The sequence below is a fragment of the Silene latifolia genome, chromosome 7 (genome assembly GCF_048544455.1).
Source record: "Silene latifolia isolate original U9 population chromosome 7, ASM4854445v1, whole genome shotgun sequence".
In the NCBI taxonomy this organism is placed as follows: Eukaryota; Viridiplantae; Streptophyta; class Magnoliopsida; order Caryophyllales; family Caryophyllaceae; genus Silene; species Silene latifolia.
Window position 1 is genome coordinate 127,325,131 of NC_133532.1, and position 13,617 is coordinate 127,338,747.

Genomic DNA, 13,617 nt, shown 5'->3' on the forward strand with positions numbered 1-13,617 from the left:
TTTTTAAGATATTCAGGGTTTTAGCGTGTTTGCCGATCAATCAATATGCTAATTTTAGTGTTTGGTAAAAAGATATTAAAAAAGCAGTATTTGGGGTCGATATTTGTTTTTTTACAATATCTTCTTACCTCAAAGATATTGGTTAACGATATTGTAAAATAGGAAATTTTTCTCAATTTTACAAAGAAAATTAACAATCTACTAATCGTAATCTGTCAATTACCAAACACTCAAATTAATTCTGCTAAATATAATATGCTAGTCAAATCTTCTCATAAAAATCATTTATTTATAATGCACTGTAAACCGCTTTATCGAAATTAATCCATTTGTTTACCAAACAGAGCCTTATATAATCTCATTCCTTCCAAAATTATAAGTTTAAGAGAAGCCGATAAATGCACTTGAATATCAAAATGGATTAATGTCATTTTCTAATCAAATAAATTATAAATAAGAGCTAAAATTATTCTTAAGCAAATTCATTTCTTTTCCAAACCCGATAAATGCACTTGAATATCAAAATAGATTAGTGTTCAGGCTAACTTTTATTTTTTAGTGCACACTTTATGAAGACCGAACAGGACTACCCTTCAGCCTATTCGCACTTGATTCAAATATGTAAATCGTTCGTGACGGACACAGAATGGCAGGTGCATACCCAACATGTGTATGGGGAAGCTAACTTTTGTGCTGATTCACTGGCGAATTTTGGAGTTCATAAATTTCAACAACTGCTAATCTGGGAGGTGTCAGACATGTTGGCTCGGTTATTCGAGTTAATTCAACAAGATATGGGGGGCGTTGCAAGGCCTCGTTATGTTCGCCTCGTTATGTTCCTTTTTTATGCTTTTTAGTTTGTTGTTAGTTTCGGACCTTGTTTTGTTTGTTTGGATTAATCGTGTTTCTTTTTTCACAAAAAAAAAAAAAAAAAAAAACTTATTTTTTCGGTTAGAAAAACACACTTAAAAAGCTAGGTCGAAAAGCTTCTTAGGCTCTATTTAGTAAAACTAACTGAAAAGGTAACTGAAAATTAGGAACTGATAAGGTAGCTGATTATATAAAAAAATGTTTGACAAACTAACTGAAAAGCTAACTGATTTTGATGAAATGACGTAAAAGGATATGATAATTATTTAATAGTATAGATTTAAGGGGTAAAAACGAAAAATCAAATCAAATCGTGACTGAATCTCAAATGCTTACACTAGAAAGATTTATTTCGTGAGCTTATTTGGTTAAATAATTTACTTGTCAAACATTTGAAAAAAAAAGACTGAAATATTGGTCCAAATAAGCCTTTCTTTGACCAAATCGTGACTGAAATCTTTCGCTAAATGGGCCTTAATCCATTTAATAATTCCTTATCTTTCTCCGAAGAAAATTCAGAGGATTCAAGTTCGAACCCCTCACTCATCATTCAAAGCAAAGACTCAAATTATCTGAGAAAAAAAGATCTCCCCTTTCACTTTCTGCAGGATCAATTTCTCAAATTTAAGAAAATCCCACTTAAATTCTTTTGTAACCATACATTTTTACATTAATTTAGTGGCTTCAATGACACCACCAGATTCTTTAACTCTTAATTTTCCCCTCTCTTTACATCTTTTGTCATCAATAAATAGCATTTCTGCTGAATTGAGCTTCTGCTGTTAATATTTCTTCTGATATTTCTATGGTGTCATATTAACTTATAAAGGTGAATTCTTTTTCTTAATTTCTTGTTTATTTTTATTGCCCTTCAATTTATTTACTTAGTATAAACAGTAAGTTTGCGTACATCCAACCCCTTACCCTGCAATTTATGAAATCCATTGAGGCACTGCGATAATGTTGTAGTATAGTAAACAGTAAGTTTATCTTGGATTTTACTGTAGCTTTGTCTTGCTAATTCAGTGTATCATTTGTGCAATTTTATTGTGGGTTTGCATTTGTAAAGGTAATTCTTGGTGTATAAGTACATGAACTGCATAAAGTTGTGATCTTTTTGAGGATAGTATTGTGAAATTGGCAAAATAAATTGCTGTTGTAGTTGTCTTTCCACACTGTTGATGAATATGTCATGAATGTTAGTGTGTTCCATGTTTTTTTGGTGACGGGATTTGATCCGAGGTCATGAGTACCACCCTGCACGACTTTATCAGTCATGCTAGCTGCTGACAGCTGCATGAGTGTGTTCAATGTTCAAATATGTGATTTTGAACTTAAAAATGGTAAATTAGGTTGCATTATTTGTATAATCTACTTTTTCGAGCTTTGACTTTTAGGGTAAGATGATCGTGTTTTGCATAAGTGAAGCTACTAAAAGCCGTGGTATATGATGTGTGGAGAGGTTGTGGATGGTATTCATGAATAACACTGATGAGGACGATTAGCAGTTTCGAATCCCCTCCCCCCTTGTAATTGTACTGCCTTTGTTGAATCTTGAGGGATGCATTTAAAAGGAGGTTTGTTGAATCTCATTTAGGCGAGATTGTGTTTAGTGAGGCTGGTTTTTGTTGCTTGATTGAGTTGGTACTGGTTGGTTTATGCTAGGAATGACAGACATTGTTTGCTAAGGCAACTTATTGTTGTCATTCATGTTATGTGATTTTTTTTTTGTTCAAGTTTTGTACTGAGGGGCGGCCGGGCGGGAGTACGCAACAATGCAGAGATTTTGTGTGTATATACTCAGAAATCAGAATGAGTGAAAGGTTCAACTGTAGCTTTTCTTAGAACTCTTGCGGATTTCTATTAAAAAGAAATCCGGACTTAGATTTTAAAACCTATAAGTTTACCTGGCTTTTGTACTATGTTTCACTCTCCTTTTGTTTTTCACTTTTTCTTTTCTATTTTTTCGCATTGACTCATTATGTTCACCCATGGACGGTTCCAAAGGATGATTCATGTCAGCCGACCCCAAATCATTTTGGGATTAAGGCTCTGATGTTGTTGTTGTTGTTGTTGTTGTTGTTGTATTATAAATTATAATCTTCATATTGAACCTCAAAATTTGCTGAATGTTGAGTGAATAAAATTGTGTTTCTCTTAGTTTATAGAGTTATAATTTGCAACTTGCAGGCAGTTGTATCATGGTTCAGCCATGCTGATAATACATACAAGAGGATGTATTAGTAACAAGTGCTTGAGTTACTTGGACAGGAACAGCCATACATTTCACAAGTTTACGCCTCTGAAGATCGCAAATGTCTCTTTATTATTTAATACTATAGGTTATCCTGGTTCACCGAGCATCTCCTGTAATGAAGGGCCCCAACACAAGTGCTTTTTTGCCGTACAAGGACTTGGACGACTTAAGAGCCATGTTCTGTCCCCTGACACTCTTACTAAGAGGTGGCTGGTAAGTATATAGTTAGGATGGTCTCACGTGTTAGACCGTCCCATTCATGATTCCGTGTCATCACAAAACTTTTATTTGGGTTGGTTTGTCTCACACGTCTCCTGTGGTCTTTCTGTTGCTGATGTACGAGTATATCTTTTTCTGTTACAGTGCCAATCTCAAGACCCAGTTTCATCGGATGATGAATATCGCTCATCAACAAACATTGCGATCAGCTTATTTAAACGATACCGCAATGTGATTGACCGTGGTGGGATTGATAACCTAAAAGTTAGAAATGTCTTTTACTATTTTCTCATTTAGCAGTATGTTCAGAGCATAAAACTTATTCCCGGGTTGATGCGCTCTTTGAATTACTGTGTTTCTTCAATGCCATAGGAGTTCATAAGAGCCGGGGTTAATGCATATGCATTAGGTTGCACTGATGAGAGTTTGAGGAAAGAGCTAATCAATATAAAGGAATCTGGAGCTGAAATTGAAGCCATGGAAAATTATGGTGGAAGCACAAGCCTGAAATCTAGAATATTATCCGAAGAAGTAAGTCGTACCATCCTTACGCCTGATAGAACAGTGTATGTACACCTTCTATCTTTTTACTTTTTGTTAAATGCCCAGTAGAGAGATGGTATTTTAGCATTGAGACTTTTATCTCGTGTATATACCTTGTCGATTACTTGAAGTTCCATACAATTGCTTTGTTTTCAGTCTGTTGAGTTTATGGATCCGGTACTCAAGAGGGGGAAGGGGTGAATTCTATCTCGACACAGTACTCATAAAAGGTGGCTTCTTTGTTTTGGCCTTCTATTTCTAATGCAGGTTGACGAGTGTATTCTCTGGCTCAGCATTATATTTATTACCATCTTGTGTACGCCACAACCAACAATCGTAAGATGGTCGACTTCACCTCCGGTTTCTGAAGATATAATGCTCCAGTGGAAGGGCTTTTGTGCCATCATTGCGAAAGCATATTATATACGAGGAATGGCATGGTAACTGATCTCTCATTTGTCTATCTCAATAATACACTAGTAGCTAAATAACAAAAAAAAAGGTGTTGCCAGTCAGCCAGTGTATGTGAATGTTTAACGACTCGTTTTTCTTAATGACCTCAGGCTTCCTGTGAAGCCTCTTCAACTAGAGCAGATGGCAGTCGCCGGGCATGCTGAGGAACCTTCTGTAGTTGCCAGTCGAATGCGCTTGGTTTTCAGTACCCTTGAGGTTAGTCCTACACTCATTCCTACATCTATTTACCTTGGACCTCTACAAACCGGCTTACATAAGGGTTTATGGCAATCGGCCTCCGTATTCTTTTTATGGCAGGTAGTTAGTCCACAGTGGCCGGGAGCTTAAGAAAATGGTTTCGAGTTGACAAAGTCTGGTGCCGATTTCTGCCAGAATACACTTCAAACAGTTCCTATATTTGCATTACATGTTATGAAATGCTATTAAGGCTTGAAATCGGATTTTCTATCACAATGTATCTTCATTCAATACAAAGGGATCCATGCTTTTCAATGTAATTTTCTAGGTTTAGTGCTCTACATGTATGGTATTTTAGTACATTACAATTTGATTAGTAAATGTTTTTACAATCTCATATGGCCAGTTTGGTACTTAGCAGATTATAATTAGCAGAAGCAGATTGGTCAAGCAGATTGCAAATGATAGATTTGATTTGACATGTTTGACTAGTATATTACAAGGGTTTTTCTATCCTATGCCCACTAGGCATAGGATAAGAAACTCAAAGAGGAAAGTATTAATAATGTTTTTATGGGAAATTACAATATTCTATCACTTTACAAGAAAAACATCATTAATTCTTTCCTCTTTGAGTTTCTTATCCTATGCCTAGTGGGCATAGGATAGAAAAACCGATATTACAATTAGCACATTTAGTAGAAGTGTTTGGTAATTAGCGGGTTTAAGTTAATAGACTCTTCTATACATGTGTAAATTATAGACAGATTTCTTTTTTACAATCTACTAAAGTGAATATGCTGGTGGGAGCAGCATATTGAAAAACAGTAGATTGAAGCTCAATCTACTATTTCAATATGCCATTTATCAAACACTTAATTTAGTAAATCGTTGAGTCAAACATGCTAAAAGCCTTGAATATGCTGAAATTTCACCAATCTACTGTTTATCAAACACCCCCACATCTTTTGTTTTCGAGCAAGTATGTCTATTTTTGTGAAGCTTGAAGATGAATTAAGGTCACGTGTTCGATCAATAATCTTATGTCGAGCTATTCAAAAAATGTCTTTTTGTATATCTCCTATTTCGTGTGCGCACTAAATCTCTCAACAAGTCAGAACATCCAATCAGATCAACTGCTTCACTCGATTAACTACCATATTTTTCAATACAATTTTTTTTGTAAGCACATCTAACAAAGAAAATTTACGAGATGGATTTATTTGGTAACTTTCTTTCTTTTTTTTTTTTTTTTTTTTTTTTTTTTTTTTGACGGCTATTTGGTAACTTATTACTCGATCGGGGCCATGATATTTGTCTAAATGATCTGTTGTAAACAGTATTTGTGTAAAACGTCTTAAATGCAATATCACTCACATACAAACTATACAAGTAATTTTCTAAACAGTATTTGCGGTTTTGCAATAAATAAAGAATATCGTCAAATAGTAATAACAAGCGGGGATAGCTCAGTTGGGAGAGCGTCAGACTGAAGATCTGAAGGTCACGTGTTCGATCCACGTTCACCGCATTATTTAAATTTTTTGTTATTTTTGAATGTCAACAAGCACTGTTAATTAATAATAAAAAGTAGCATATACAACATCAAGACCGCATAGCGCAGTGGATTAGCGCGTCTGACTTCGGATCAGAAGGTCGTGGGTTCGACTCCCACTGTGGTCATTTATTTTGCAACACTTTCACTGCTTTTGTTACCTGTAATTCTGTGAATCTGCGTATTATTATGTTGTAACTTCCCTATCATTTTGCCACCATATGTTTTTCAATCCAAAACCTACATAAGGCGAGATACTTTTAACCGGAACAACACAAAAATGTGACATGCTACTATCCTATCATTCTGTGATTCTAAACATTAAGATCGCATAGCGCAGTGGATTAGCGCGTCTGACTTCGGATCAGAAGGTCGTGGGTTCGACTCCCACTGTGGTCAGTTTTTTACAACAGTCGATTAAAAAGCCCTTCCGTTGAAATGCACCATATTTCAAAAGGAAAAAAAACCGCGCTTCTTAACTATACGGAATGAAATTGATCCTAGGAAAAAAAAACCAGAAATGTGAGATCTCAAGGAATGCCCAGTGCGCGATTTATTGTCGTAAATACGACTAATACTACCTCAAATTCCGGTCATGGTATCCATACCCTCCAACATGGTGAGATTTCAAGGCCGAAACCTTGCAGAAAACATATTTTTATTGATGAATTTATCTAATACACCAAAAATGTGACATGCTTTGATTGTACACCTCTCTACCTACATTTCCTCCAAAATGAAAATACAAACTCATCATCAAACCCCGCCAAACACAAAAAGAAGAAAAAAAGGCGAAAGAAAAGAGCTATACACACATCAGACTTGACAGAAAGCAAATGTTCATGTAAGGACTAAGCATGAACAGCAAAGCCTGCTATAACTAGTTAACTACCAACGACTCGTCTTGTATTACAGCCTTTTCGACGACTTCGATCATCTCATCTGAGAGCGTTGACGAAAGCCGAGAGCGAATCAACGTCCCTCTTTTCTGACGGGTATTTGATGGGCTGAGATGTGTGTTTAGGGAAGAACAATATAGTTGGGAAGCTTCCTAGCTGCAATTCACTCTTAGCAAAGGCCTTTTCATCGCCGTCTGCCCTGAATTTTCCAACCTTTACTCCACTTCCGGCCAACTTATCAGCCAATTCTACGTATGAGGCTTCCATACCCTGCTCAAATAAAAACAGCATATAAGTCGCCTGAAACTTAAGTCGAACCAATTCAACCCTTAGTTGGCCTAAACTTTGCTAGACTTAAGACTCGACATTCATTTGGACAGAAATGACCCGATTTGACTATTTGGGAATTTAACAAGGTAACAAATGACTATAACCTCGGTAAACACATACTGGAAAATATCCTGACCAATAATCACCCTACACGAATTTACCCAACCGAAATTGAAAATTGAAATTACCTGATAGACACTAAAACAAACCCAAACCAGCAGTGGCGGAGCCAGGTTTTGAGTTTAGGGGGGGCGGATGAGTAATAACATAAGGTATACTCGAAAAAATTTCGAAAAATTTAACTAAAAACTTCAAAAATCTCAACCACTGCAAACCAAAATAAGTCGAGTGAACAAAACACACCTGGCAAAATTGGCACCATGGAGCGTAGAGGACAACAATCCACGGGTCTCTCCTGTCCTCCAACCTTAACAAATTCTCAATGCCTGATCTACTCAAGTTCACCAAATTTTGCGACTCGAAAATATCAGCGACTTCACCATTTGCTTGGACACTTCCATTCACCTCTTCCGACCCCTCATTTTTAAGATTACCCTTGTGAAGGCCGCACTCCTTGGCCTTGGCGTCTTCCCACCACCATCTTCCTTCTCTCTCATGCTGTCCTGGAAGTACTGGCCTCGTGCATGGCTCACACCCGATGGACACGTATCCTTGAGCGTGCAATGTGTTAACGGGCACATTCATGGCCCTTAAAAAGTTCCAAACGTCTTTCCCGTCAACGTTTGCAACAGGGTTCCACTTAACAAGACTGCCAACTCCGCCTTCCAACCCCTCAAAGACGGGATCCACTTGAACAACGGGGACCTCAGACCGCGTCCCGGGAGACTGATCCTTCCTTTGGCCTGTAATCCAGGCCCGCAACCCTTTCAAGGCCCTCCTAAGTGGCCTAACCTTTCTAACACGGCAGCACTCCTGGTGACCATCCTCGTAGAAGGAGAAGAGACCCTTGGTCCTAACTAAGGCTTGGACTTCCACCGCGTCAGGGAACATGTACTCAATGTGGATGCCATACTGCTTTTCAACCTGGTCGAAAAAGCGGTATGTCTCAGGGTTTAACCTCCCTGTATCTAAGCTGAAGACTCTAAAAGGTCTGCCAGTTAATTTGGCGTACTCAATCAACGCAACATCTTCCGCACCACTGCAAAATAAAGCACGCAAGAACGATCATCAGCAAACATGAATCCATGAAAAAACAATACCATACCGATCACTCTAGCTACTAAACCAATATCTACAATCCTCAGTACGCTCCGTCTCAGTCAATTGCTTACTTGTCGAAGGATTTAAAACAACTGAAGGGGATCAACTAAAGCGAAATACAAGTACCTGAAAGCAATAGCAATGTCATTTCCGAAAGTAGCAAGTGCCTTGTCCATAATTTCAAGCGGAGACGCTTTCTCAAGCTCCTTAGCCAACTTCTCATAATCCAACACTTCAACTTCTTCGTCTTTTACGAAGATCACTTCCTCCTCTGTAATATACAACCATTACCGGGGTCATTCCCGTCATTTCACATCAATAACTCCTAAACACAGCTAACAGTACACCACATTCAAATATGCAATATGCTCCGTAACTAAAATTGTCGCTCCATACCATTTATATTGTCCTCATCCCACCTTACCGCTTACTTTAAATAAAATGCGAACAATTTAATTAATTTCGTATTGGATTTCACTATCATTCCTTGTTAAATTTTGGTGACATTTAATTAGGAATCAATGTTGGTGGCGGAACTAGGAGCTAGAAGGGGCGATCTGTCATCCCTGACCATCGAAAAACTCTCGATTTAGTTATACTCACTCCGTCCAGTCAATTATTGTCCTTTAATTTTCGCTTAAAGACCAAGGAAAAAGGAGCGTCAATTACTAAATGACAAGTGGACCAAATTATGTGTAAATGATCAAATGGCTCATCAAGTTCATTCTTAAAATAGAAAGGACAACAAGAGTACAAGACTGAAACATCCCAAAATAGAATAGAACAACAAATGACCAGGAGAGACGGAGTATTCTATTAATAGTTCGCCACATAAAAAATGATCAAATTGCTCACAAATTGATTATTAAAATAGAAAGGACAATAAGAGTACGATACCGAAACATCCCAAAATAGAATAGGACAACAAATGACTAGGACGGCGTAGTATTCTATTAATAGTTCGCCATAGAAAATTTTCACACCCTAACTATAAATCCAAAATCTAAATCCAATTAATTTAGAATCAATGGAACTAGGGTTTTACATGAACATTGGGAATTTGTAGTTTCACAAATAATTTTGTAGGACGATCTTACACAAATTTATTGTAAAGCTGGAGCTTTTAATAGCTAGTTTTAGCTAGTAATATGGTTATACTCTATTTCCTTAGAAAATGGAGAGGATTCCTATTGCTCTATTTGAGTCCGTTTTACATTACCTTTATATAAAACCGTCTTACTCAAGACTAATTGTTTTACCCGAATGTTCGGGTTATACTATGGTCTATGACGGAAATTAAATAAACAATATAAATGAGACGGAGGGAGTACCAGTTTTAGGCGCAACGAGCGTGGCGGAAACAGCGAGTGGAACAACCGAGTCACTCCGCCGCGACTCGGCAGCGCGTAACGGCTTGATTGCACACGTGCGTCTTGTCGTCAAATTGAGATACATTTGGTGGCGAACAACATCGTACGAGTTTACTGTGGGACCCAACGTAAAAAAATAATGATTACATCACATTATTAAAATCAACTACCTATTTACCGTCTCAACCATTTGTTTACCTTCGGTTAAAATTATTTTTCTCGCAAGAATATGGAAAAGGTAAATAAATGTTTGAGATTACAATGTTTTATTGTAAAACGGTTTAACAATGGACTTACCTTTGAGGTCAGAAGGAATAGAAGAGAGAATTGAAGAAGATGATGATGAAGTTGTTACTGCCATTGCCATTTCTTTGTTGAATTATTAAACAAAAAGATTAAAAATTAAAGTTAAATGATTTTCACCTGAGAAAATTGTTTGAATATTTGGAAGAGGAGAACAGAGAGATAAATAGGATGAGAATAAAGGGGTTTGTTTAGGTTCATTGAACCTAGACGTTATTTTCTCGAGGTGATGAATGGTTATATGATCGGAATACTCTCGTCTCTCCCGTTGCTTACCTGATTTGAAGGTTATTACGTATTTACGTATCACTAAAATTTGGGAGAGACGGTATCTCACTAAGTTATTGAGAGACCAATCTTTCGTACCCTTTTATTTGTATTTTCGCTCTTTTATGTTGTGTGACATAGTAATTTCGCATCTATTTACATAATAAATATACCCATTTAATCATTAATCATGATTTGTACCTATTTTATTACCTTTGGTACCACATTTTCTTAAAATTGTATAATGGTCTCTCAATAAAGCTTATTAAGAGACCGTCTCTCAGAATACCTACTATTTACGTATACCTGGAGTGTGGAGGTTTGTGTGCAGTTTTTTGATAGGTAACGATTACGGGTCGCTTAATCACAAAAAAAGTATTATTGTAAGACGTTTTTTTTAAATATTGTGTAAAATGCATTGGTATTTACGAAATATATATGTTAGGCTGTTTTACATGAGTATTATTATTCTTAGATATGTGGTCAGACAAAATTGGTGCTAATGAGACGAGACTGCTCGCGAGCTACTCGAGATCGGCTCGGTCAAAACTCGGCTTGGACTCGGGCTCGGCTCGAGAGCTTAAAGAGTCAAGCTGAGCAAAGGCTGGCTCGACTCGAAGCTCGAACTTGTGTGATTACATAAGATATTGCTCATATTTTATAAAAATATTTTATCATGATGATATTTTTGTATCACACATATCAAATGCCTCGCCGATTTGCCAAATATTATTACATATAATTTTCGAACCTTGTTATTGAAAATATCGGAAGAAAAAAAATTAAAAAATAAACAATTTTATATAGGCTCGATTTCTGCTCGAGCTCACGTTAAAGCTCGCAAGTTTATAACGAGCACATTTTTTTCAAGCTCGGGTTAGCTCGAGATCGGGTTTTGGTTCTTGAGCACAAGCCGAGCAAGGCCAAACTCGACTCGGCTCGGCTCGGTAACACCCCTAGTGGAGATCGATATGTTATACGGGCTGGGTTAACCGAATTGAGTCATTTTAGGCTAATCATTTCGGAGTTGTAACAATTCATGTTAGATTGGAAACGGTTCAATCGTTTTTTAGGTGTGCAGTTATTAAGTTACGTGTATAGAAATAATAATAAATATTCATGCGAAAATAAACATTTAAATCGAATTCAACTAAGAGTCTAAGACTATAAGTCATATTCGGATTGTGAATTCAGATGCAGGTCGGGTTATTCAAGTTCCCGTTCAATTTTGCTAGTTGTATGAAAATGAGGTCTTGTGGACTTGTGGTTTAGCTAAGCAATGTCGTCACGTGGCGGCTTGATGGTATTTTTTGGCGCGTGCTGTGCATCCTCCTTGATTAAAAAAATAAAAATAAAAAATAAATAAATTAATGTGGTTGTATAGATTCCAAAGTTGGGTGGTGGGCTGAGTGTAAGGATGACTGTGTGAGCCACACATTTTTTTCAACACTTTTTTCCTTTGTAGTACACTAGTCAGTTCTTTTCTTGTAACTTCCATGTAGGACCAATCACCAATATTTTAGACGTACAAATTTTCCTATAAGCTTAAAACGAGTTAAATACCATACTTTATTAAGTTGTTTTGTCAAATGGATAATATGAAATGGGTTTGATCAAGTCGCTTTGAGATAGGTTATTCTCGTGCAGAGATAGAAGTGGGTATGCGGGTCGTTGGCCTGACACGCCCTAGCAGCATGGCTTATGGCTCATTTTAGCATGACCTGGGATTGGCAGAAAACAGACAGTACCTAGCCTAGAGCATGTCACGACCCGCTTAAATGCTTAATTACGCTTAAAATACTAAGAAATGAAATAAATATGGAAAAACTTTTTGGGCATGCATAAGCACAGCACGACACGCATGGACCATGCACAGTGCCTGAGCCGCCTATCTATTTCACTAGTACAACACGAAACCCACCTTCTCGTATCTGGACCATGCCATTTTGTTCCAAAATAGGGACTTGTGGTTGAATATTGAATGTTCTTTTTAGGTAGAATCCTCTTATCAGGATGCTAGTAGAATACTTCTTCACAAGACTTGATCCACTCAAATAAAGGTACTCTTTTGTTCCAAAATAGAGACTTGTGGTTCGAATAAGTCATGATGGAACGATCCATATGAGATGTTCTTCCGTTTCAAATTTGTTAGTCTTGCAATTTGGCAGCAATTTGCAAGCACTATATTAATTACGGAATACATGTCATCCACTTACTAAAACAAATAATTGAAATAAATATCTACATCCTAACTAAAATATTATGATATGAATGTGCTATATACCAATTCCTTATGTATGGATGATGAGATTTCATTACATCGAGTTTCGACTCTTACCTAATTAAAATTTCAGTAGGTCTTCCTTGTGACGGGTCGGATATTGCGACGGGTATTATGTGAGTGGAAATGGGTAGAGGGGACAAGGTGGGCACCCACCCCATGTGCTCTCTCTCACCCCCATGGGTTTTGTGTGAGACAAAATGGTACCCGTCGCAACTTGCGACGGGTATCTCCGTCATAAGGGAGAATTTGTGTTAAAATTTACGGTAGCTTTTATGGTTTGTGCTCTATATACTCAAATGTAGTCTTGGGTAGTGAATGTTCCTATGTATAGTCTGAAATTAATGGATTCGTTCCTTTATTTGAGGGCTACGATTCAATAAAACCATTCTCTTACTGATATGAGGTAGACATCAGATTAGATCTGGTAAACAGATGAACTAGTATTTGTGACATTTTAATCTATTAGTTGAGGTTAACGGATTGATGATCATTATATTTTACACGATTTTAAAAATTAAGTAGGTTTTTAAAGTACTAGTTGAATTTATTAGGCTACTTATGTCTTTCAATATGTCGTAATTTTTACGGCCCAAAAAGCCCATTTAAGCCCAAAAGCCCAATTTAGCCTATAAGGGCCGGATTTGGGCTCAATAAATAGGCCCATTTATTTGGCCTGGACCGGCCCAACCCACACATATGGGTCGTTTTCTCATCCAAGCCTGGCCCAAACCCGCATGGGCCCGGCCCATAATCACCTCTAAATTCTAATTATACTCCCATTCAATTGAAATTATCATAAGAACTAAGAAGCCGTAGGAATAAAAAGATCAAAAACCAAATATATATAA

At 37.1% G+C, this 13,617-nt stretch overlaps 2 protein-coding genes and 3 non-coding genes across 5 annotated transcripts; 4 read left to right on the top strand and 1 right to left on the bottom strand.

Moving 5' to 3' along the window:
- Positions 1-1,427: 1,427 nt before the first annotated feature.
- LOC141593085 (uncharacterized) lies at positions 1,428-5,001 on the top strand. Its single transcript, XM_074414036.1, has 7 exons — positions 1,428-1,699; positions 3,061-3,340; positions 3,491-3,610; positions 3,719-3,877; positions 4,157-4,329; positions 4,453-4,558; positions 4,661-5,001. Exons 2-7 carry the CDS (start codon positions 3,083-3,085, stop codon positions 4,688-4,690), a joined length of 846 nt encoding a protein of 281 aa, XP_074270137.1. The 5' UTR covers positions 1,428-1,699; positions 3,061-3,082; the 3' UTR covers positions 4,691-5,001.
- A 997-nt stretch (positions 5,002-5,998) lies between these two features.
- TRNAF-GAA (transfer RNA phenylalanine (anticodon GAA)) lies at positions 5,999-6,071 on the top strand. Its single transcript has one exon. It is a non-coding gene; the product is annotated as a tRNA-Phe (tRNA).
- A 78-nt stretch (positions 6,072-6,149) lies between these two features.
- Positions 6,150-6,223, top strand: TRNAR-UCG (transfer RNA arginine (anticodon UCG)). The gene has a single exon. It is a non-coding gene; the product is annotated as a tRNA-Arg (tRNA).
- A 197-nt stretch (positions 6,224-6,420) lies between these two features.
- On the top strand, positions 6,421-6,494 carry TRNAR-UCG (transfer RNA arginine (anticodon UCG)). Its single transcript has one exon. It is a non-coding gene; the product is annotated as a tRNA-Arg (tRNA).
- A 226-nt stretch (positions 6,495-6,720) lies between these two features.
- LOC141593083 (5'-adenylylsulfate reductase 1, chloroplastic-like) lies at positions 6,721-10,366 on the bottom strand. The gene is made up of 5 exons (XM_074414034.1): positions 10,213-10,366; positions 9,877-10,029; positions 8,672-8,816; positions 7,688-8,483; positions 6,721-7,264 (listed from the first exon to the last, which is right to left on the bottom strand). Exons 1-5 carry the CDS (start codon positions 10,280-10,282, stop codon positions 7,034-7,036), a joined length of 1,395 nt encoding a protein of 464 aa, XP_074270135.1. The 5' UTR covers positions 10,283-10,366; the 3' UTR covers positions 6,721-7,033.
- Between the last annotated feature and the right edge of the window lie 3,251 nt (positions 10,367-13,617).

Coding starts and splice junctions, on each gene's coding strand:
- LOC141593085 (XM_074414036.1), top strand. CDS start 3,083: ATGCTGATAATACATACAAGAGGATGTATTAGTAACAAGTGCTTGAGT. Junction 3,611..3,718: donor GTGGGATTGATAACCTAAAA/GTTAGAAATGTC, acceptor TCAATGCCATAG/GAGTTCATAAGAGCCGGGGT. Junction 4,559..4,660: donor TGGTTTTCAGTACCCTTGAG/GTTAGTCCTACA, acceptor TTTTTATGGCAG/GTAGTTAGTCCACAGTGGCC.
- LOC141593083 (XM_074414034.1), bottom strand. CDS start 10,282: ATGGCAATGGCAGTAACAACTTCATCATCATCTTCTTCAATTCTCTCT. Junction 8,817..9,876: donor GCTCGTTGCGCCTAAAACTG/GTACTCCCTCCG, acceptor TGTATATTACAG/AGGAGGAAGTGATCTTCGTA. Junction 7,265..7,687: donor CATGGTGCCAATTTTGCCAG/GTGTGTTTTGTT, acceptor TTATTTGAGCAG/GGTATGGAAGCCTCATACGT.